At 47.5% G+C, this 24,792-nt stretch overlaps 1 protein-coding gene across 2 annotated transcripts; it reads left to right on the top strand.

Moving 5' to 3' along the window:
• Nucleotides 1–383: 383 nt before the first annotated feature.
• WFDC2 (WAP four-disulfide core domain 2) lies at nt 384–6,597 on the top strand. Of its 2 annotated transcripts, none has more exons than XM_047853516.1 (4): nt 384–515; nt 1,071–1,214; nt 3,986–4,138; nt 6,444–6,597. In XM_047853516.1, the coding sequence occupies exons 1-3, from the start codon at nt 437–439 to the stop codon at nt 4,135–4,137; spliced, it is 375 nt and encodes a 124-aa protein (XP_047709472.1). In that variant the 5' UTR covers nt 384–436; the 3' UTR covers nt 4,138; nt 6,444–6,597. The 2 variants fall into 2 exon arrangements, with proteins under 2 accessions (XP_047709472.1, XP_047709471.1); XM_047853515.1 differs by having other exon boundaries at nt 404–515; nt 1,017–1,214.
• The last annotated feature ends 18,195 nt before the right edge of the window (nt 6,598–24,792 follow it).

Below are 24,792 nucleotides of genomic sequence, written 5' to 3'. Positions count from 1 at the left end.
TCTAGCTGCCCCAAATCTAACCACTTAATCCCCAGGCTCTACTGCTTTTTCCTGTGGGCCCTGCCCTTCCCTCTCCGGGCATTACAGGGAGACTCAGGAGTCAGGGGCCCGGCCCTCGCCACAGCAGCCCGGTGCTCAGGCCCCAGGGGGTAGGAGGGAAGGGAGGAGCCGGACAAGGGTCTGGCCGCAGCTGGTCTCTAGCTGCGCCAGGCCTGGAAGCCGCTCAGGTTCCTGGTTCCCACCGGGGCCAAGAGTGACATCTGATCCTGGGGGATTGTGAAACGGAGTGAGGTGGCAGCCCGCCCGCGGTGGCCGCTGAGCCCTCTCCCCCCCCCGCCGGCGTCGCCCCACCCCTGCCCCACTCCTCCCCGCGCGCGTCGTTAAATCCCCGCATCCCGGCGGCGGCTCACACCTGCACCTCGCCCGGCGCAGCACCATGCCTGCCTGCCGCCCCGGTCTTCACGCCGTCCCCCTCCTCCTCGGCCTGCTGCTGCTGGGCCTCTCCCCTGTCCCAGGTGAGCCGGGCGGGGGTACCCCGGCGCCCAGAGGGGCCGCTCCCGGAGCGCCAGGACAGGCCCGGGGCTAGCTGCACGTAGCCTCTCTGAGAGCTGGAGGAATGGGGATTCCTGGGGGCGGAAGTAGGGACACCCGTGAAGACCAAAATTTGAGGATTCCCTGGTGCCTGAAGGAGCTGAAAGTGTGGGGTACAATGTGCTGGAGGTGGGGGAGACCAACGAAGACTGAAATTTGGGGCAGAGGCTCTGTGCCGAAGGTGGAGACTTAGTGGCGGGTGGGGGGACCCTCTGCCCACACATCGTTAGCTTCTAGATGCTCAGCTGTGCGGGGGGGGGGGGGGTCCCCCGAGGATTGAGGGCTCTGAGGACAAGGGTTAGGTAAACCCTGTACTCACAAGTGTCGGGGACCCCGGGCCTGGAGGTGAGGCCCTCTGAAGGCTGTAAGGGGGGCGCCTAGGGCCAGAGACTTAATTCCTAGGAGCTGACGATCTGGGGCCCCAGGTGGGCGTCTTCCGGGACTAGGGCTCCTGGCCCCACTGACCGTCGGCCTCCCAGGCAGAGAAGCGGAGAAAACGGGCGTGTGCCCCCAGCTGCAGGCGGACCTGAACTGTACGCAGGAGTGCCATTCGGACGCCCAATGCGCCGACAACCTCAAGTGCTGCCAGGCCGGCTGCGCCACCATCTGCCACCTGCCCGACGGTAACCCCGGGGCGCCCCGTGCGGGGCGGGGAAGGGCGCCGTGCGCTGGAGGAGGCAGGGCGCCGCGATCGGGGCAGGGGGACGCTCCCGCCGCACCCAGGGACCCCTGCAGAGTGGAGACGGATGGAACCCGATCAGCCGTGCGCTCCCTCTCGGGGCCCCGGGCGGGGGGAGGGGGGGGACAAAGGCGTCGCTGAAGCGCAGCGGGGGAGCGGGGGAAGGGAGGTCCCCCACCCCTGGCCGGATTCCATTCCCCGGTGCGTGACGGATTTCCGGGCAAGCACAGGCTGGAAGGTGTTTCCGGAGGTCAGGGCACCCGGTTCGCAGTTTCCTCCGCGGCTGGTTGGAGCCGCAGGGAAGCCCGGGGCAGGCGAGTGGGCTGGGTCCCAACACCTGGGGCGCTCGGGCCTCTCGGAGTCCCTCCCCTGGGGCGTCCCCCAGCTCTGGCGGAAGGACTTGGAGCGCCTGGACTGGCAAGACTCCCCTGGCTTCCCCTGTCCAGACGGAAAGACACCTTACAGAATTAGCGGAGCGCCGAGCCCATCTTAAAGATGTGGTTGTGAGCGTCAGAGAAAGGCTCTTGCCCAGGCCGCACCGTCACTCCGTAGCTCCGCAAGAGTCCTAGCGAAGTTCAACTTTTGCCCCTTCTTGGAAGGCTGGTTTGAAGGAAGTTGGGACTCCTACCCCCTTCCCCCTTCCTCCTCTTTAAAACAATCTCTTCCACTGTAAGGAGAGAGAGGGAACTATGTGAACACCTGGGGGATCCACAAAAGGTCCTTGCTAGAGCTTACCCTCCCACCAGGCTATGGGGACGGTCATCAGAGCAGGGAATGGGCTTAGACAAGGTGGAATCCAAGCTTCTCACTTCTCAGAGGGAAAACTGAGGGCTAGAAGCAGGGATATGACTGGGGTACCCAGGTATTGTGATTACTGGTCTTTATCCAGGATACAACCCCTGTGATCTTCATGGTCTGTTATTTCTCCCAAGATACCAGTAGTGGCTGGGACTGTTTATAATTAGAGACCTCAGATTTATGAGCAAGGAAGCGGAGAGGTGGAGGGACGACTGGCCCATCAGCTGGCTGATCAGCTGCCCATCAGCAGCTCCTGGGTCTGGAGGCCTCTAACCTGGAGCACAGAGAGGAGGACCAGAAGGAGAGGTGGAGCTTGAGAGAGAGGAAGCACGAGGCAGACACACAGACAGACAGACGAGAGAGGTCCTTGGGGACAGAAGGAGTGCCTGACTGTTAGGTGCCATCTTCTCTGGTCCCTTGTCTCAGATGGACAGACTGAGGCAGGAAGAGGGACGGAACCAGATGGCCTCCTGGACTAGGATCTTAGTTCTGCCATCTGCTAGTCATGTGATCCTGAGAAAGTCGCTTTACCTCTCCAAGCCTCTGCTTTCTCTTTGGCAAACTGGGGATAATAATCCCAAACCCTGTAGGATTAACATGAGGGCTAAATGAAATAACACACTGAAGATGTGTTTGTGGAGAGTAGATACTCTATACACAGTGGCGTGATTTGTCGGTAACCCTTTCCCGACTCCCTTTTGTCCCAGAGAAGCCCAGTATCCAGATCTCCTGCCCTTTGCAAGGGAATGGATTTCTTTGTGCTAGGAAATCAGCCACTCCTGTCCTCCGCAGCTAATCAGCCACTTCTGTGCCTGTGTTTGACTTTTGGCTGGGCTTGCTTCTGGGGCTTCTGGGAATTGAGCCCAGCTCCCTTCTCCTTGACCCAGGAAGTTGAGCATAGGGTGAGTGTGTGTGTGTGTGTGTGTGTGTGTGTGTGTGTGTAAATGGGTGGTCACAGTCTGGGCTCAGGTGTTCGTTTTGCTTCTTACCAGCGGTGTGGTGTTGGTGGCACCTGTCTGTGCCTCACTTTCCTGGTCTGAGATAGGAGCAGGGTTAGAAACAGCCCCGACAGAGGAAATACTTGATGTGAGGATTAGAGGAGGTAATGGATCTACACCAAGAACACTGTAAGCAGCACTTCTCTGCGGTGTTGTCTGTGAGTGAGCCACGGATGAGAGAGTATATGGGGGGGGGGGCGTGGAGTGAGTGAAGAGACCGTGGGTGTGCAAACCCTCACACGTGCACAGCTTACGAAGCAGCAGGGTGTCTGGTGCGCAGACCCTGAAGCCCGATTCCTGGGTTTCCAGTCCTGCCTCCATGGGTGGAGTAATAGACAAATTACTTAACCTCTTGGTGCCTCAGTTTCCTCATCTGTAACCTGAGGAAATATTAACAGTACCTCTCCCTCTTGTAGAATTATTGTGAGGATTAGAGGGGTTAATATATGTCGAGTGCAGAGAATAATGCCTGGCACACGGTAGGAGGTAAGCAAGTGCTAACTCAGCAGTGCTCATTCTCATCACTGTGGCAAAGCAGTTTGGTTCTCGGTGAGGAGTGCATGTGCATGGCCCCCATGGCTTCACAACAACCCCATGATGTGGGCAGCGCTGATTTCACGTAGCACCCGAAGGCACAGCGGCTCTGGGACATTTCTGCTCTCCACGTTAGGCCGCAGAGATAGGAAAAGGCAGAGCTGGGCCTCGACCTGATGTCCTGTGATTTCAAAATCGAGGGTGGAGGGAGCAGGAGGAGGAGAGGTCTGCAGACGGTCTTGCTAGGCGACTCTGGGATCAACTCAGACAGGCGGGCAGCTTTACTGTTTGTGACACGGGGGCAGGGTGGGGGGGGGTGCCGGGAGGAGTGTTCATCTCCCAGCATCACCTCTGCCCACTTCCCGTTGCTCCTTTTTGTCCCCAGAAAAGCAAGGTTCCTGCCCCTACGTGAACACTGACTTCCCCCAGCTCGGCCTCTGCCAGCACCAGTGCAAGGTGGACAGCCAGTGTCCTGGCCTGTTGAAATGCTGCTACAATGGTTGCGGGAAGATGTCCTGCATCACTCCCATCTTCTGAGGTAGGTGGGAGGGGGGAAGGAAGTGCACTGATGCCTACGGGTAAAGACGGTTGAAAAGGAGGACCTGGCGAACACAGCTCTGTTCATGTCTGTCCATTTACTTGCTTTCATCCAGTCAGCAAGTATCTGTTATCTGTCATGTGCCATGCACGGCCCTGGGTACTGAGGGTGGCCCATGAGTGAGCAAATCAGACAAAAACTCTGACGGGTTTTATGTGCTAATGGGCAACAAAGAAAAATAAATAAGGAAGTAGATTCTGTAGAATGTTCGAGGGAGAAAAGTACCCCGGAGAAAAAAAGAAGGGGAGTAGGGGTGGGGCAGGGTGGGCAGGAAGTGGGGTTGCCGTTTTTTTTTTTTTCCCCACAGGAATGCTCAGGGAAGGTCCCACCCAGAAGGCAGCACTTGAACAAAGACTTGCCGGAACTTGAGGGAGGGAGCGTGAGGATATCTGGGGGGAGTGTCACAGGCCAGGGGCAGCAGGTGCAAAAGCAGGAGCATCCCTGGTGTTTCATGAAAAGCCAGGAGGCTGGGTGAGAGCGAGGAGGGCACAGGAAGAGGAAGGTCGGTCACGGGTAAGTGGAGCACGTCTTAGGGGCCTGATAGGTCATTACAGGACTTTAGTCTTGACCCAGAGATGTGGCCGCCGTGGAAATGGACGTGCTCTGACTCAGATTTGGAAATGATTGCTCCGACTTCCCGGTGGAGAATAGGCTGTAGAGGGGCAGTGGCAGAAGCAGGAGACCAGCTAGGAGGCTCCTGCGAGAGTCAGCTGGGAGGTGATAGACCAGGGGAGGCAGGTGGCTATGTTTGGGACGTATGTGAAGGCAGAGGGGACAGCTGATGAATTGGGCTGTGAGGGAAAGAGATTTCCTCTGTTGCCTTAGCATGCACTTAGAAAGTTAGCAGTTGGGGGAGCAGCTGTGCCCTGGGAGAGAGGACAGTGGACAGTGCGAGGAGCAGGTGGGGAGGTGAGAACCTCTTTGCATGTGGCCAGTGGGAGGCCAAAGGCTGATCCTTAGTTTCGCCCAAAGCGTGGCTTCTCAGGACACACACGGCAGACATCAAATGTATATTTGAAGTGTGAGGGGCACTTGCTCTGTAGCAGGCCGGGGCCACATCTGGCCACCTCTGGTGGCTCTGCCCATGTAAGGAAAGGATTGTGGAGCCTCTCTTCCTCTAGTAACAACTAAAAATAAAACAATATCAAGTCCTAGGGTAAGTGTGAGGGAGTAAATACAAGACCCCAAGCTCGTGTTTGGTTGGCCCTTGGGGACGTCGGGCACTGTGACCAGGTCTCTGTGCCAGGTGCTGGGGCAGAAGGTGTCCACTGCCCTTCGTCACAGGGCTTGCAGCCCCGTGGCTGAGGCAGACGGATGGACGGACACTCCGAGAGCCTGTCATCAGTGCTGCACTGAGGGAAGGGTTGAGCGCTGGGGGAACAGAGGAGAAAGCCTCATGGGGTGGGAGGTGGCGTGGTGGTGGGAGGGAGCAGGCTTGGCAGAGGGATGATCCTGGCCAGCCCTCAGGGACGACTGGAAGGTCGGTTGTGGGGTGAGGTGCAGGGGGAGCAAGAACCTGGAAGTGCCCTTTGGTTGACATCTCAGTATTGATGGTGGGGCTGCCTTGATAAGCCCTCACCCCGGGGGATTGACAGGCCACTGGTGGGGCCCGGTATTGCCCAGGTGAGAGGACTGAGGCTACAGAGAGGGGAGGGTGTGCCCGAGGCCCTGTGGGTGCTATTTCAAGGTGTCCCTTCAGTGCCTGGGAGGGAACCACGGTCTCCAAGGGCCCAGAGCTCTTCAGTGATGCCAGTCATCTCCTGCCTCCCTGACTGCCAGTAGGTGGCTGGACTTGGTGGCCAGGAAGACCCGGGTGTGGATTTCACTTCACTAGCCTTTTTACCTCCCGGGGCTGCAATTATTTTGCTTGTAAAATGAGATCAATAAGATCTCCTTGACCAGCGAATCCCAGCTTAACCCAAGGAACGGAGACATTCTAACTTCCTGGCGGCAGAAGGGTTTTTAGGGAGATGAATGATGGCTGTCCCTCAGGAAGGCCCCAGCGGTCAATTGGGCCACGGTTACCCAGGTATGTCCCGGGCAGGTCTGAAGCAGAAGAGGTGAGTCCAGGACCTGCAGAGAAGTGCAGGCAGAGCCCCAGGGCCTCAGGAAGGTGAGGCTTTGCTGTGCGTGTGTGTTGGAAGGGGGGAGTCGGGGGGGTTTTAGTCCAGAATTTAAGCTCTGTCTTCTTGTCTAGTATTTTGCGTATTGCTGTTGATGTATTATTATGGTTTTCTTCCTCCAGCTCTAGCCACCACCACCCGAGGAGTGGGGGAGTGGAAGTTTCTGCCCGGCCCTACCTGGCTCCAGCCCAGCTGGGCTCCCCTCTTTCTGGCCTCTGCACTCCCTCCAGAGCCGAGCACAGCTTTTGTCTTTTCCAACCAATAAAGTGACCGTTTCCAGCACTGGGGGAAGGGCCATGGCCTCCATTCTTAACCTTTCTGTCCCTGTCTCTCCTGACTCTGGATTGATGGGGGCTGGGGTGGGGGAGGGGGTGGTGGTGACCAGGTCATCCTGGCATGAAGTCCAGGGAGGGATCAACTGTGAGACAGTGAACATACACTCAGGGCTTGGCTCGTGTACTACTCGTATAATAGCGTTTTCTTTGGGAGGTTGGTGGTTGTCCTTTCGGCGGGAGGGACGTGGAAGAGAGAACAGGCTCAGAGATGGGATGGAATGCTTCCAAAGTCACTCCCATTCATTGCCGGGGCCTGCAACACTTCTCTGTGCCCCGGACCCAGGGCTGGGAGACTTGTTTGCGAGATCTCCTGGAGCCACAAAACAACCCTCGATGTAGCTGATGACAGTCCCGTGTTCTAGACCAGGAGTCTAGCAAGTGACTTGCTTGCAGCCACATGGACAGAAGTTGGCAAAACTGGGGTCCTTTGATTGGTCCTTTGATTGTTTTTCATTATCTATCTGTTTATTTATTTATTTTAATGTTTATTTATTTTGAGAGGGGGGAGGGGCAGAGAGGAGAAGGAGAGAATCCCAAGCAGGCTCCATGCCGCCAGCACAGAGCCTGACACTGGGCTTGAACTCACGAAACGTGAGATCACGATCTGAGCCGAAATCAAGAGTCAGATGCTTAATTGACTGAGCCACCCAGGCGCCCCTTAACTGGTTTTTTAAATCAAACCATTATTTCGTACGAGTAATGCAGTCACATGGACCAAAATCCAAAAGGTGAAAACGACAACAACAAAAAGGGTCTTTCACCCTTGACCTCCTCCCCCTGCCCGTGCCCTATGGAGGCACCAATTCTAGCAGTTTCTTCTGCGTTCTTTCAGAGACCTAGCCCTGTCTCAGTCCTCACCCTCTATACCTCTTTTCTTTCCCTCTCTTTCTCTTTCCCTGTTTTCCTCACCATCCCTTTCTCTTTTCTCTCTCTTCCCCTTGCTCTCCCTCTGCCCCTTTCTGTTTCCGCATTGCCTTTTTTTTTCTGTTCCCCCTCCATGCCCCCCTCTCTTTATCCCCTTCTCTCAATGTTCCTCTGCCCACCCCAGGACAGCTTTTATCTCCTTCTCTGCTCTACCCACCATTGGATGTGAGAGATCAGGGCAGCTTGAGGGCAATTGTCTGGAGACAGAAGAGCTTGGTGGTTTGGTGTTTGGCCAGTCTTATCCTTCTCATCCTCTTGTGAGTCCCTGCCCCAGGCCATGAACCAGGAAAGACCCAGGGCTTCTCCATCCACCCCGTTAGGGATGCAAGGTGAACATGGACCTGTGGGTGCTCAGTGCATAAGGCTGTCCTTGGCGATAGATGGCAGTGTAGCCTTCTCTTTTCTGACTTCTGTCCCTGCCCAGGCTTGAGTCGCCTGAGTCCTTGCGGGCAGCAGCAAAGGCATCCAGAGATGGGCTCGGTAGAAGCCCCGTGATGGGACCAAATGTGTGGCTGCCACCCCCGCCACTCTCTCCTCACTTTCCCCAGGTTTGTACGGGGAGAGAGCCCTAGGCAGGGTCCCGTCTAACCCAGGGATGGCAGAGGTATGCCTTTTGTATGCATGCCATCTTTCCCCTCCGGCACCCACTCTGCAAACCTGCATCGCTCATGCTCCTCCTTTCCCTAACCCAGGGCTCCAGGCAGCTGCTACCAGCTCCCCACTGACCGGGGCCAGCGGGCAAATTTGCTGCTCCCGATTTAACTCAAATGAAGTGCCACCAACAGCATATCAGACCTGGTGGCTGAGATTTTACTGCATGAGAAGGCTGCCCGGGGCCACCCTGAGTTGGGGTCTGAGGGAGATGGACCCTCAGGGCCTCCACCAGAAACTTAAGTGGGGGTGGGACTTTTTCAAGGGGGTCCCGGCCCACGGGCCTCCTGGGGAAGATGAGGTGGGGAGAACCAGGGTTCCTGGCGTTACCAAGGATCCCAGTGATGAACAGGAAGAACTCTGCTGGAAAAAGAGGGTTAAGGGGTAGAGTGGGTCACGTGAGAAAATGGGTGGGTTTGGAGGAGCCCCCAGCCTAGGACATTCTTCTGATCAACTTTTGCTGCCGAGTGGCTGCTGCAGGCCAGGGACTCTGAGGGTCTTTGGTTGAGGGGTGTGAAGAGGAAAGAAGGGGGGACTGCTCTGAACTGGCCCCTTCCTCCCCTCTTCCAGGTCTCGATGAGCTATGTATTATGTAGCCGGACCACAGCCATGCTTAGTTTGGCTGGGGGGGCGGGGGGGGGCGCAGGGTGGTGGTGGCTCCCAGGGCCAGGAGTCCTGATAAATTGCTGGCTCCAGATGGGACTGTCACTCTCGTGGAACCTCCCAGAACCCCTCAGTCCTGTTGACCCCCCACCCCCACCCCCAGAGTTCAGGGAAGAGTTTCTTCCCGCCTTTACTTTCTCTTCCAACAGCAAACTGCTTTGCTGATGCCTCTGCGCCCCATCTCCAGTCCCAAGGGCTGTTCTGCGGAAACAAGCATCTGTTCGGCAGGAAAGCGCAGGCTTCGGGTTGGATGGATAATAGGAGGTTACACACAAAAAACTGAAGTTCTAAAAACAGGCCAGTAGAGAATAGCCCTGACTGAGGAACAACATAAGCAGAGGCATTTGCTCACCCAGGAAATATTTATTGAGTGCCTACTATGTATAGATGGTAGGAGGTTGGTACCAAGGAGGTTGTGTGCGTGTGTGTGTATCTGTGTCTGTGTGTACGTGTGTATGCATGTGTATGTGTGTTCGTGTGTGTGTGTGTGTGTGTGTGTGTGTGAATGAACTCATGTTTACCATGTATATCATGTCAAGTGATAACTCAAAGATGGGTAAGAGGACTGGTGAACCCCAAGGTGGGGGTTGAGGTGGGTGTGGTTTCTTTGCAGGGGGTGTTCAGGGAAGGTCTTTCATTAAGCATCATTCAAGTACTGAGTTGAGTGAAGGAGGGTATGAGCCATGTGACAATCCATGGGAAGAGCGGTCCAGACCCAGGAAACTTCCAGGACTAAGGATCTGAGGTCAGAGTGTGCTCTGAGTATTTGAGGATGGTCCAGGAGGCTAACGTGGTTGGAATAAATGAGGGGTCAGGGGCACGAGGGGAGATGAGCCCAGGGAGGTAGCGCGGGCACAGATTATGGAGGGCGCTGTGGTCACCGCAAAGACTTTGCCTTTTATTCTAGGGAATTTAGGAGCCACGGGAGGGGTCTGAGCAGGGATGTGCCCTGATCTGACTTGTGTTTGAAACGATCTTTCAGGTTGTTACGTTAAGAATAGACTCTAGAGGGCGATGTGGGAGCAGGGAGAGCGGTTACACTACCGCCACAGGGCAGGGAAGAAATGCCTTTTTGTTCCTGCGTCTTCATCTAGTGTCTTGAGTTCCCCCGCACCCCCGCCCCGTGCAACTGCCGACCGATGCTTCAACAGCTGGGGATGTACCAGCTGTGCTGTCTTCTGTGGCTGCTGCCTGGATCCCTCTGCCTTCTGCCCGTGGATGCGTCTTCGGGAAACTAACTCGTGAAATAATCACACTGCAAACACAACAAATACCCACCTCCTGCCCCAGCTGATAATTCTACCACAGAGTCATGGCAAAAGTGAGAGGGTGAGGAAGCTTAAGAACAGAATGACAGCTGACAGAATGCCAACCCTCCATTCAGTGCCACAGCGTGTTGGTGAGGGTCTTGGTTTGCTCAGCTCTGAAAGGTGGTACTTAGGCGAGCTGCTGCGACCCCCTCAGCCACAGAGCAACTTGGCATTGGTAGGTCCTGCCTGCAGAGAGAAGAGGTCCTAAACTCAGAAGTCTCTGTATTTCCCCCGCAGCAGAGACATCAACCCCCAGGCCCAGCCAGACCAGACCTATTGGGGTGAGCTCATTACACACAAAGATGGGACCCCTTGAGCTGCTCTGTCCCCAGTGTTTGTGCCCCTCATAACTTAAGCACCCCTCTGGAAATTTTTCATCAGATGAGCAATCCGAAGCCTGCAGTTTCTTATGGGTTAGGGTTAGTTTTAGTTTCCTCTTTAACTTCTTGGTTATAGCCCATTCATTCTTTAGTAGGATGTTCTATAGTCTCCAAGTATTTGTTACCTTGCCAAATTTCTTCTTGTGGTTGTTTTCGAGTTCCACAGCGTTGTGGTCTGAAAATATGCACGGTATGATCTCAATCTTTTTGTACTTACTTAGGGCTGATTTGTGTCCCAGTATGTGGTGTATTCCGGAGAACATTCCATGTGCATTGGAGAAGAATGTATATTCCGCTGCTTTAGGATGAAATGTTCTGAATGTATCTGTTAAGTCCATCTGGTCCAGTGTGTCATTCAAAGCCATTGTTTCCTTGTTGATTTTTTGATTAGATGATCTGTCCTTTGCTGTGAATGGGGTGTTGAAGTCTTCTACTATTATGGTATTACTATCAATGAGTTTCTTTATGTTTGTGATTAATTGCTTTATATGTTTGGGTGCTTCCACATTTGGCACATAAACGTTTACAATTGTTAGGTCTTCTTGGTGGATAGACCCCTTGATTATGATATAATGCCCTTCTGCATCTCTTGAAACAGTCTTTATTTTAAAGTCTAGATTGTCTGATATAAGTATGGCTACTCTGGCTTTCGTTTGTTGACCATTAGCATGATAGGTGGATTTCCATCCCCTCATTTTCAATCTGAAGGTGTCTTTAGGTCTAAAGTGGGTCTCTTGTAAACAGCATATAGATGGATCTTGTTTTCTTATCCATTCTGTTACCCTATGTCTTTTGATTGGAGCATTGAGTCCATTGACGTTTAGCGTGAGTACTGAAAAATATGAATTTATTGCCGTTATGATGCTTGTAGAGTTGGAATTTCTGGTGGTGTCCTCTGGTCTTTTCTAATCTTTCTTGCTTTGGGTATTTACATATATATTTTTTTCATCTTTTCTCCCCTCAGAGAGTCCCCCTTAACATTTCTGGCAGGTCTGGTTTAGTGGTCACAAACTCCTTTAATTTTTGTTTGTCTGGGAAACTTTTTATCTCTCCTTCTATTTTGAATGACAGCCTTGCTGGATAAAGAATTCTTGGTTGCATATTTTTCTGATTCGGCACGTTGACTATATCCTGCCACTGCTTTCTGGCCTGCCAAGTTTCTGTGGATAGGTCTGCTGCAAACCTGATCTGTCTTCCCTTGTAGGTTAGGGACTTTTTCCCCTTGCTGCTTTCATGATTCTTTCCTTGCCTGAGTATTTTGTGAATTTGATTATGATATGCCTTGTTGATGGTCGGTTTTTGTTGAATCTAATGGGGGTCCTCTGTGCTTCCTGGATTTTGATGTCTGTGTCTTTCCTCAGGTTAGGAAATTTTTCCACTATGATTTGCTCACATAACCCTTCTACCCCTATTTCTCTCTCTTCCTATTCTGGGACCCTATGATTCTGATGTTCTTCCTTTTTAATGAGTCACTGATTTCTCTAATTCTCAAATCATGCTCTTTTGCCTTAGTCTCCCTCTTTTTTTCTGCCTCATTATTCTCCATAAGTTTGTCCTCTATGTTACTGATTCTCTGCTCTGCCTCATCCATCCTTGCCACTGCGGCATCCATCCATGATTGCAGCTCAGTTATAGCATTTTTTATTTCATCCTGACTAGCTTTTACTTCTTTTATCTCCACAGAAAGGAATTCTAGTCTATTTTCGACTCCAGCTAGTATTCTTATTATCGTGATTCTAAATTCTTGTTCAGACATCTTGCTTGTATCTGCGTTGGTTAAGTCCCTGGCTGTCGTTTTTTGTGCTCTTTCTTTTGGGGTGAATTCCTTCGTTTTGTCATTTTGAAGGGAGAAAAGGAATTAATGAGGTAGAAAAATTAAAATTAAAAAAATTAAAAATTAAACACACACACACACACACACACACACAAATCAAATAGATGATGCTAGATCCTAGGTGTGTTTTGGTCTGGGTGTTGAAAGTGGTTTGACAGATTAGAGAAAAAAAAGGGGGGGGGGGAAGGAAAAAAAGGAAATTGTTTGAGAATTTTAAAAAATGGATATACTGAAGTAGTCTAAAATGAGATGATGGGGTAAAATAGAATTTGAAAAAATATACACAAAAGTAAGGAATATAGTAGAAAAAAACATTAAAGAAAAATATTTTTAATAAAAATTAAAAATAAATATGAATTTTTGCTTTTTCTGTATTTAAGAAAAAAGAAAAGAAACAAAAAAAAAAAAAAGAAAAAAAGAAATTGTTTGAACATTTGAAAAAGTGAATACACTGTAGTAGACTAAAATAAAATGATGGACGTAAAATAGAATTTGAAAAAATCTACATAAAAGCAAAACTATAGTTAAAAATTAAATTAAAATATTTTCAATAGAAATTGAAAGTAAAAATGAAGTTTTTCTCTTTCTGCATTCAAGAAAAAGAAAAGAAACAAAAAAGAGAAAAAAAGAAAAAGAAAGAAAAAAGGAAATTGTTTGAAAATTTGAAAAGGTGAGTACAATGAAGTAGACTAAAATAAAGTGATGGAAGTAAAATAGGATTTGAAAAAATTTACACAAAAGTAAAAAATATAGTAATAAAAATTAAAGAAAAATATTTTAATAAAAATTGAAAATAAAAATGAATTTTTTCTCTTCCTGTATTCAAGAAAGAGAAGTGTAAAAGAGAAAAAGAAAAAAAAAAGAAAGAAATTGAATAGATGAACCTGCTAACAGATTGAAGTAGGACTGAAATTGCTTCGTTTTCCCCTAGAAGTCAGTCTATGTAGTGCTTTTTAGTCCATAAACTAAGCCGGCAGTGAGACTTGCGTTCTTGAAGAGCGAAGTTGGCCCAGTTGGGCGGGGCTCAGTGTAACAGCTCCGCTCTCCACTAGATGGTGCTGCTAGCCTACTGGGGTGGATTGTTGCCGCGCTTGGAGGTGCGTATGCGCATGCGTGGAAGTGGTGACATGGCGCCACCCAGCAGTTTCTGTTCTCCCGGATCAACAATCGCACACCCGTCCTGTCTTCAGCTCTCATCCACTCCCCACTTTTTCACTGTCCGTGACCAGGCCCCAGGCAGTACCTCTCTCCCGAGTTTTGTCTCAGATGCAGCTGTTTTCCCCGGCCCCTTACTTCTGAAGGACTGCGGCTTTCACCCGTTCTGCCCCTCTGTGGGAGGGACTTACCAAGCAATGGCCGAATGTCGACTGCACCCAGGAACGCTTGCTGGACCCTGCTGCTGCCGGTGCCCCGAGACTGCGGCCAGGTGCCAGCCCGGCCCAGAAAAAGTTCGCAAGACAGTGTAGCAGCAGCGTTTCAGGGATTATGGAAAATCACAACACAAATCTGGCACCAGCCTTCACCCTTAACGACCTTGCCCCAGCACCAGCGAATGTGGCTGCCTTCCGGGGTCTACTGGGACCAAGTGGCTTCAACAGTCTCTACCAAATGTCCTTCCAGCAGTGGAACCACTTTTCCCCGTGTGGCCCGAGAACCTCCCGGACCCGACTCTCTTCCTGGGAATTCGCCCTTCCCACCAGAACACCGCCAGGTATCGAGCTGTGGAGTTGCAGCCTTTGCGCTCCCCTTGTTTACAGTCTTAATGGAATTTAAACCCTCTCCTTTCTCCCTTTTTTAGTTTAGTCCCTGCGGCTGTTTCTAATTTTCCACTTTCTCTCCAGCTGCTTTTGGGGAAGGGTGCTTTTCCCGTATTCTCCCCCACCCAGTGTCCGTCCTCTCTCCGCCTGCAAAAGCGTTTCCTACCTTTTGCAGCTTCTCGCTCCCCAAATGCACCTCTCCGTGCTGCGTACCTGCTGAATTCTGTGGTTCAGGTTGTGCAGATTGTTGTGTTAATCCGCCAATCAGTTTTCTAGGTGTGTAGGATGGTTTAGTGTTGGTCTGGCTGCATTTCAGGAACACGAGACATACAAAAAACTTGCATGCTGTTCCACCATCTTGGCTCCTCTCCTGGAAGATAATATTTTGACTTTGAATTCTTAATGTTCTCCCTTAGAGTTTTGTATGTTTGAATTTTCTATAAAATGTAGGCATTACTTTTATAATGATTTATTATAATAGGATTTTTTTATTTTTTTATTTTTTAAAATTTACATCTAAATTAGTTAGCATATAGTGCAACAATGATTTCAGGAGTAGATTCCTTAGTGCCCCTGACCCATTTAGCCCTTCCCCCCTCCCACAACCCCTCCAGTAACCCTCAGTTTGTTCTCCATATTTATGAGTCTCTTCTGTTTTGTCCCCCTCCCTGTTTTTATATTATTTTTGTTTCCCTTCCCTGTGTTCATCTGTTTTGTCTCTTAAAGTCCTCATATGAGTGAAGTCATAGGATTTTTGTCTTTCTCTGACTAATTTACTTAGAATAATACCCTCCAGTTCCATCCATGTAATTGCAAATGGCAAGATTTCATTCTTTTTGATTGCCGAGTAATATTCCATTGTATATATATACCACATCTTCTTTATCCATTCATCCATCGATGGACATTTGGGCTCTTTCCATACTTTGGCTACTGTTGATAGTGCTGCTGTAAACATTATAAGAGTTTTTAAAGGGAATCTTACTGGCTGCTCAAAAATCTTGGAAACTACTGCTAACTGTCCTCATTTCCAGTGATCTTGGATAGAGTGCATTTCATCTCCCTCAGTTCCATTTGCAGATTTTAAGATTCAGCAAAGAAGCATTCTGAAAGTCCAGAAAGGAGCATTCTGCTACAAGTAGGTCTGACTTGGCTAAGCCCCTCACCTTCAAATTTTGACTCCTATCTCCCCCTTCTTCATCTCATCTTGCTTGCCACCAACCCCATTCCGGACTTGAATACCCCTCACCCTATTCTACTTGTTCTTTTCTCTATGGCACATTTACCATCTATTATGTGCATTATGTATTGTCTGTTTCTCTCCCACTGAAATATGAATTCCACAAAGGCAGGGGCTTTGTTTTGCTCATTGCTTTAGCCTCAGCACCTAGGACAGTGCCTGGCATAGTGTACACATATATTTGATGAACATATATTTGACGAAGTGAATTGAATTGACTCCCTATCCTATAAGTTAAGAAATGGACTCTCTCTGTGATGCTGGACCCCTGCCCTATTCCCAGGCTATTCTTTTTTTTTTTTTTTTTTTTTGCCTCAAGTTCGTTGACATACAGTGTAGTCTTGGCTTCGGGAGTAGATTCCAGTGATTCATCACTTACATATAACACCCAGTGCTCATCCCAACACATGCCCTCTAATGCCCATCATTCATTTTCCCCAACCCCCTTCTGAGGCTATTCTTAAAGCTCTAACATTCCATACCAACTTTGTCCTAATGCTGATCGAGGTTCTTGGCAGAGGGTGAGAAGCAGGAGGAATGGGAGAGAGACCTGGAGCTGCAAACTGCCACCCAGCCTGTGGCCCTACCTGGGACTGGCATTTTAAGGGGAAAGGGGACCAAATGGGAGTAGCCTAGCTCCATGTTCAGCTAATTTACCCCTAACTTCTGCTATTTACAAGGTTGGGCCACCCCTAGAACATAGTGTCCAGCCAAAGCACAGCTCTGCCTTTCTCCTTAGGCCTTATCTGATCCGATTTTATCTAAGGTCACTTTACTACACTTCAGGGTGGAAGCCCCTTTAACAACAATAAAACAACTGCTACCATTTGTTGAGTGCCTTATCTTTCCAGGGACCATATAGAATACTTTTCACACATTACCCCACTTGAATCAACATAGGATTCCCACAAAGCTTAAAACCCATCTTATACACAAGGAGAGGTTAAACTACTTTGACTGTTGTCACATGGATAGCAGGTTTCACAGTCAGGACTGGGACCCTGGCCTGTCCAGCTCCAATGTTCTTGTATCATTCATTCAACAGACACCTATTGAGCTCCCATAATGTGCCAGGCATAGTCTTAGGTGCTCTCTCCCTTCCCTCTGGGGATGTCAAGGAATTGTTGGAACAACACATACATTGTCCAGAGGTCAGAAACAATCACTTACTTGGAGAAGATGCAGACTCAGTATATCTAAACAGAAATATCAAAAGCACAGTGTGCAAAGAGGGCCCAACTTTGTTTGGGTTAGAGAATCATTTGTCTAACCACATGTCCAATCACCAGAGTCCAGCACATTCCCCACCCACCTCCTTTCCTGGATCCTCCAGAGATTTGATTTTTCAGAAGACAAAGCTGGCATGCTTTAGTGGGATTTAATGAGCCTTGGATTTGAAGTCTGAGGTTTGTGCTTTTGAGTCCAGAGGCTCTTGAACTTGGGCAAACTATTTAACCTCTCTGACCCTCAGTTTTCTCACATATAAATTGAAGTGAATTATGCTGGTTTGGCTTGCTTCCCAGAATCTGGCATAAGTGTTCAATGAACATGCAAATGTAATTGCATCATTCATTGTAAATGCACACAAAGGCACATGCCATTTGCAGGTGTGTGTGTGTGGGGTCATGAAGCCTTTCTGGAAATGAGGTGCTAACCAGATCAGGACCATGCTTGGTCCCTAAAGACAAGTGTTACACATTTTTCTTATCACTAGTAGCTCTTCCTTCTCTTGAAATGCACTGAAGCTATGATACTCATCCTTTGGGCACTGCTTCTCCCAACTGTAGTTTACAAAATGGTTGGTAAACTCCCTCCACCTGCCGATTTTCACTGCTTCCTCTACCTTTATTTCCTATTTATCTCCTCTTCAGAGGAGATGCATATCTACATAGCAACATCTCTGGGATTCATCTTCTTTTGTACTTTGGTGGTTCGCCAGCATTGTTCCTGGGATCTCTTTCCTTAGCTCTCTCAGATGGTTAAGTCAGTTCATCAGAAACCAAAATAATGGCAGAAGGAGGCGCCCAGGGAGTGCACAGCCTGGCATTCGCCATTCAGGCAGAGGAAAGGCAGGATTGCTCCTTTGTGAGAACTTACCAGGGTGCTCCCACTTCTAGAGTAGCTGGCCTAGAAGTAAGAATTGGTCATTTAACATACTATACAGAAGAGCAGTTTTCATCTGGGGAGGGGCAATTCTGCTCCCTCCAGGGACACTTGGCGATGTCTAGAGGCTTTTGGTTGACACAACTCCGGGGTGGGAAGGGACCTACTGGTAAAGGCCAGGCATGCTACTAAACATCATCCAATGTACAGAACAGCCCTACCACATAGAATTGTCTGTGCCCCAATATCAGTACTGCCAAGGTTAGGAAACCCTGCAGAAGAATTATGGACGTAAGTACTTTTTAAATTAAAAAACATTTCTAACATTAGCAGCATGATAAGAACTCCATGCAGTGAGGGCAGTACTTGACAAGGTGTACCTGTAATTCTTTTGCTGTACAGCCTTTGTGGGTGGGTGTGGGAGGCACTGGACTTTGAAAACCAGGCACACTGTACCTGCTTGTCCTGGGGGATCTTCGACCATGACTCAGTAACTTGGCCCTTTCTCAGGTGATTGGGTGTAGGGTTACTGTGATTCCAGAAGATGGAGGGCAAGTTTAAGATTTATTAAGTGCACGTTAGAGAAGCTGGCAGGTTCTTGCTGGTTATCCACCTCTTATACTTATCAAAGGACTCTTACCCCACATCAACTATATGTGCATGCATGCGTGTGTGTATGTGTATGTCTGTATGTGTGTAAATAATTAATTAAATCACTTTTGACTGAGACCCATTTGATTTGGGTGGTATGGGGATAGGGGAAGTAAACTGGATGGAATTTTAGAAGAATGAAGTTTCCCCATTTATATTCTAACCTCCATATAACCTTTCTCTTATCTAGAAAGGAAAGGAGACTAACATCACTTGAGCACTAACTATATGTCAGGGAGATTTCTACCTTGTCTTATCACATTCTCATAAAAAGTCCTTGGAATAGACTTTATTGCCATACTCATTTTATAGAACAGGGGACCCAAGGCTTAGAGAGAAGACATGCTTGTACATATAATGAATACATTTATCATAAGCATGCACATACCAAATGAGTTGATTTCTATTTTTACCTTATTTATGTCCCAAATAAATGTCCAGAGGGCAAAAATAAGGTTAATCACTTTTAGAGTCAATTTATGTCTTAAGAAATCCAAGAGGAAGATTTAGGAGACAATGACAGTTATATGGACTCTGTTGATCCTTCCCGATATGTTATCCCCACGGAGTGCAACTCATTTGGTGAGAGGAAGACGTAGAACAAGGGCTTGGAGCCTCAGGTCTTCCTGGGAGGTGTGTGGTCTACAGTATGTTTCACTGAATCCTCTGTGGCTCTGCACAGATCCACCCTTCTCCCATCAATACCACCACTAATATGTTTTTGAACATCACTGGAGGTGGGAAGGATGAGATCCTCAGGTGAGTCTATGGCGGGAGATCCTTTCTTTGTCTTTCCCAGTGGTTCAGGTGTGGTAACTGGGGCCCAGAGAAGCGATTGATTGGCTCGTTATTGCACAGAAAATAAGGGCTGGGGTCAGCTTTACAGAAGAGTTCCTCAAGCCCAAAACTTTGCTACTGTTTATGGAACTAGTCTAGCTTTACGCTGTTATTTTGGAGAGAATGTTCTCTCTGTTTCTCACTCAAGCTCCAATTCTTTCTGATAATTAGATCCTTCCAATGAGAAAGTAAGATAGTAAATGACCTCGGTGTTGCACACTTCTGGACATCCATGTTCTAAAGGGCACCTCTTCCAAGGTAAAATTTAACTCAGAGGAGTATGGGGTCCACAGCATATGATGACAAGCTTCAGGAACCAATAATGGGGAAGGACTCCACTGGACACATCACATAAGGGTGACAAACTCTCTGGCAAGAAAAAAGGTCTCTTGTGCTCATTCAGACTTTTAGGCTCAAAGTCCCCTCCAGGTACCATCTTCACCGTATCTATCAGCATTTCTTTCTTTCTTTTTTTTTTTTTTATGAAATTTATTGACAGATTGGTTTCCATACAACACCCAGTGCTCATCCCAAAAGGTGTCCTCCTCAATACCCATCACCCACCCTCTCCTCCCTCCCACCCCCCATCAACCCTCAGTTTGTTCTCAGTTTTTAACAGTCTCTTATGCTTTGGCTCTCTCCCATTCTAACCTCTTCTTTTTTTTTTTTTTTTTTCCTTCCCCTCCCCCATGGGTTCCTGTTAAGTTTCTCAGGATCCACATAAGAGTGAAACCATATGGTATCTGTCTTTCTCTGTATGGCTTATTTCACTTAGCATCACACTCTCCAGTTCCATCCACGTTGCTACAAAAGGCCATATTTCATTTTTTCTCATTGCCACGTAATATTCCATTGTGTATATAAACCACAATTTCTTTATCCATTCATCAGTTGATGGACATTTAGGCTCTTTCCATAATTTGGCTATTGTTGAGAGTGCTGCTATGAACATTGGGGTACAAGTGGCCCTATGCATCAGTGCTCCTGTATCCCTTGGATAAATTCCTAGCAGTGCTATTGCTGGGTCATAGGGTAGGTCTATTTTTAATTTTCTGAGGAACCTCCACACTGCTTTCCAGAGCAGCTGCACCAATTTGCATTCCCACCAACAGTGCAAGAGGGTTCCCGTTTCTCCACATCCTCTCCAGCATCTATAGTCTCCTGATTTGTTCATTTTGGCCACTCTGACTGGCGTGAGGTGATACCTGAGTGTGGTTTTGATTTGTATTTCCCTGATAAGGAGCGACGCTGAACATCTTTTCATGTGCCTGTTGGCCATCCGGATGTCTTCTTTAGAGAAGTGTCTATTCATGTTTTCTGCCCATTTCTTCACTGGGTTATTTGTTTTTCGGGTGTGGAGTTTGGTGAGCTCTTTATAGATTTTGGATACTAGCCCTTTGTCCGATATGTCATTTGCGAATATCTTTTCCCATTCCGTTGGTTGTCTTTTAGTTTTGTTGGTTGTTTCCTTTGCTGTGCAGAAGCTTTTTATCTTCATAAGGTCCCAGTAATTCACTTTTGCTTTTAATTCCCTTGCCTTTGGGGATGTGTCGAGTAAGAGATTGCTACGGCTGAGGTCAGAGAGGTCTTTTCCTGCTTTCTCCTCTAAGGTTTTGATGGTTTCCTGTCTCACATTTAGGTCCTTTATCCATTTTGAGTTTATTTTTGTGAATGGTGTGAGAAAGTGGTCTAGTTTCAACCTTCTGCATGTTGCTGTCCAGTTCTCCCAGCACCATTTGTTAAAGAGGCTGTCTTTTTTTCCATTGGATGTTCTTTCCTGCTTTGTCAAAGATGAGTTGGCCATACGTTTGTGGGTCTAGTTCTGGCGTTTCTATTCTATTCCATTGGTCTATGTGTCTGTTTTTGTGCCAATACCATGCTGTCTTGATGATGACAGCTTTGTAGTAGAGGCTAAAGTCTGGGATTGTGATGCCTCCTGCTTTGGTCTTCTTCTTCAAAATTCCTTTGGCTATTCGGGGCCTTTTGTGGTTCCATATGAATTTTAGGATTGCTTGTTCTAGTTTCGAGAAGAATGCTGGTGCAATTTTGATTGGGATTGCATTGAATGTGTAGATAGCTTTGGGTAGTATTGACATTTTGACAATATTTATTTTTCCAATCCATGAGCAGGGAATGTCTTTCCATTTCTTTAAATCTTCTTCAATTTCCTTCATAAGCTTTCTATAGTTTTCAGCATACAGATCCTTTACATCTTTGGTTAGATTTATTCCTAGGTATTTCATGCTTCTTGGTGCAATTGTGAATGGGATCAGTTTCTTTATTTGTCTTTCTGTTGCTTCATTGTTAGTGTATAAGAATGCAACTGATTTCTGTACATTGATTTTGTATCCTGCAACTTTGCTGAATTCCTGTATCAGTTCTAGCAGACTTTTGGTGGAGTCTATCGGATTTTCCATGTATAATATCATGTCATCTGCAAAAAGCGAAAGCTTGACTTCATCTTTGCCAATTTTGATGCCTTTGATTTCCTTTTGTTGTCTGATTGCTGATGCTAGAACTTCCAGCACTATGTTAAACAGCAGCGGTGAGAGTGGGCATCCTTGTCGTGTTCCTGATCTCAGGGAAAAAGCTCTCAGTTTTTCCCCATTGAGGATGATGTTAGCTGTGGGCTTTTCATAAATGGCTTTTATGATCCTTAAGTATGTTCCTTGTATCCCAACTTTCTCAAGCGTTTTTATTAAGAAAGGGTGCTGGATTTTGTCGAAGGCCTTTTCTGCATCGATTGACAGGATCATATGGTTCTTCTCTTTTTTTTTGTTAATGTGATGTATCACGTTGATTGATTTGCGAATGTTGAACCAGCCCTGCATCCCAGGAATGAATCCCACTTGATCATGGTGAATAATTCTTTTTATATGCTGTTGAATTCGATTTGCTAGTATCTTATTGAGAATTTTTGCATCCATATTCATCAGGGATATTGGCCTGTAGTTCTCTTTTTTTACTGGGTCTCTGTCTGGTTTAGGAATCAAAGTAATACTGGCTTCATAGAATGAGTCTGGCAGTTTTCCTTCCCTTTCTATTTCTTGGAATAGCTTGAGAAGGATAGGTATTATCTCTGCTTTAAACGTCTGGTAGAACTCCCCTGGGAAGCCATCTGGTCCTGGACTCTTATTTGTTGGGAGATTTTTGATAACCGATTCAATTTCTTCGCTGGTTATGGGTCTGTTCAAGCTTTCTATTTCCTCCTGATTGAGTTTTGGAAGAGTGTGGGTGTTCAGGAATTTGTCCATTTCTTCCAGGTTGTCCAATTTGTTGGCATATAATTTTTCATAGTATTCCCTGATAATTGTTTGTATCTCTGAGGGATTGGTTGTAATAATTCCATTTTCATTCATGATTTTATCTATTTGGGTCATCTCCCTTTTCTTTTTGAGAAGCCTGGCTAGAGGTTTGTCAATTTTGTTTATTTTTTCAAAAAACCAACTCTTGGTTTCGTTGATCTGCTCTACAGTTTTTTTAGTTTCTATATTGTTTATTTCTGCTCTGATCTTTATTATTTCTCTTCTTCTGCTGGGCTTAGGCTGCCTTTGCTGTTCTGCTTCTAGTTCCTTTAGGTGTGCTGTTAGATTTTGTATTTGGGATTTTTCTTGTTTCTTGAGATAGGCCTGGATTGCAATGTATTTTCCTCTCAGGACTGCCTTTGCTGCGTCCCAAAGCGTTTGGATTGTTGTATTTTCATTTTCATTTGTTTCCATATATTTTTTAATTTCTTCTCTAATTGCCTGGTTGACCCACTCATTCGTTAGTAGGGTGTTCTTTAACCTCCATGCTTTTGGAGGTTTTCCAGACTTTTTTCTGTGGTTGATTTCAAGCTTCATAGCATTGTGGTCTGAAAGTAAGCATGGTATAATTTCAATTCTTGTAAACTTATGCAGGGCTGTTTTGTGACCCAGTATATGATCTATCTTGGAGAATGTTCCATGTGCACTCGAGAAGAAAGTATATTCTATTGCTTTGGGATGCAGAGTTCTAAATATATCTGTCAAGTCCATCTGATCCAGTGTCTCATTCAGGGCCCTTGTTTCTTTATTGACCGTGTGTTTAGATGATCTATCCATTTCTGTAAGTGGGGTGTTAAAGTCCCCTGCAATTACCACATTCTTATCAATGAGGTTGCTTATGTTTATGAGTAATTGTTTTATATATTTGGGGGCTCCGGTATTCGGCGCATAGACATTTATAATTGTTAGCTCTTCCTGATGGATAGACCCTGTAACTATTATATAATGTCCTTCTTCATCTCTTGTTACAGCCTTTAATTTAAAGTCTAGTTTGTCTGATATAAGTATGGCTACTCCAGCTTTCTTTTGGCTTCCAGTCGCATGATAAATAGTTCTCCATCCCCTCACTCTCAATCTAAAGGTGTCCTCCGGTCTAAAATGAGTCTCTTGTAGACAGCAAATAGATGGGTCTTGTTTTTTTATCCATTCTGATACCCTATGTCTTTTGGTTGGCGCATTTAATCCATTTACATTCAGTGTTATTATAGAAAGATACGGGTTTAGAGTCATTGTGATGTCTGTATGTTTTATGCTTGTAGTGATGTCTCTGGGACTTTGTCTCACAGGGTCCCCCTTAGGATCTCTTGTAGGGCTGGTTTAGTGGTGACAAATTCCTTCAGTTTTTGTTTGTTTGGGAAGACCTTTATCTCTCCTTCTATTCTAAATGACAGACTTGCTGGATAGAGGATTCTTGGCTGCATATTTTTTCTGTCTAGCACCCTGAAAATCTCGTGCCAATTCTTTCTGGCCTGCCAAGTTTCAAAAGAGAGATCAGTCACGAGTCTTATAGGTCTCCCTTTATATGTGAGGGCACGTTTACCCCTCACTGCTTTCAGAATTTTCTCTTTATCCTTGTATTTTGCCAGTTTCACTATGATATGTCGTGCAGAAGATCGATTCAAGTTACGTCTGAAGGGAGTTCTCTGTGCCTCTTGGATTTCAATGCCTTTTTCCTTCCCCAGTTCAGGGAAGTTCTCAGCTATTATTTCTTCAAGTACCCCTTCAGCCCCTTTCCCTCTCTCTTCCTCCTCTGGGATACCAATTATGCGTATATTATTTCTTTTTAGTGTATCACTTAGTTCTCTAATTTTCCCCTCATACTCTTGGATTTTTTTATCTCTCTTTTTCTCAGCTTCCTCTTTTTCCATAACTTTATCTTCTAGTTCACCTATTCTCTCCTCTGCCTCTTCAAGCCGAGCTGTGGTGGTTTCCATTTTGTTATGCATTTCGTTTAAAGCGTTTTTCAGCTCCTCGTGACTGTTCCTTAGTCCCTTGATCTCTGTAGCAAGAGATTCTCTGCTGTCCTGTATACTGTTTTCAAGCCCAGCGATTAATTTTATGACTATTATTCTAAATTCACTTTCTGTTATGTTATTTAAGTCCTTTTTGATCAGCTCATTGGCTGTTGTTATTTCCTGGAGATTCTTCTGAGGGGAATTCTTCCGCTTGGTCATTTTGGATAGTCCCTGGCGTGGTGAGGACCTGCAGGGCACTTCCCCTGTGCTGTGGTGTATAACTGGAGTTGGTGGGCGGGGCCGCAATCGGACCTGATGTCTGCCCCCAGCCCACCGCTGGGGCCACAGTCAGACTGGTGTGTGCCTTCTCTTCCCCTCTCCTAGGGGTGGGATTCACTGTGGGGTGGTGTGGCTCGTCTGGGCTACTTGCACCCTGCCAGGCTTGTGATGCTGGGGATCTGGCGTATTAGCTGGGGTGGGTAGGCAAGGTGCTCGGGGGCAGGAGGGGCAGGCTTAGATCGCTTCT

The sequence above is a fragment of the Prionailurus viverrinus genome, chromosome A3, assembly GCF_022837055.1.
Source record: "Prionailurus viverrinus isolate Anna chromosome A3, UM_Priviv_1.0, whole genome shotgun sequence".
Classification (NCBI taxonomy): domain Eukaryota; kingdom Metazoa; phylum Chordata; class Mammalia; order Carnivora; family Felidae; genus Prionailurus; species Prionailurus viverrinus.
Note: the sequence above shows the minus strand (reverse complement) of the source record. Positions and strands in the feature narration are given on the sequence as shown.

Excerpts from the sequence above, each read along its gene's own strand:
- WFDC2 (XM_047853515.1), top strand. The coding sequence starts at position 437 with ATGCCTGCCTGCCGCCCCGGTCTTCACGCCGTCCCCCTCCTCCTCGGC. Across the intron at positions 516-1,016 it reads GGGCCTCTCCCCTGTCCCAG|GTGGGCGTCTTCCGGGACTA; the intron begins GTGAGCCGGGCG and ends CTGGGGCCCCAG. Across the intron at positions 1,215-3,985 it reads CATCTGCCACCTGCCCGACG|AAAAGCAAGGTTCCTGCCCC; the intron begins GTAACCCCGGGG and ends TTTTGTCCCCAG.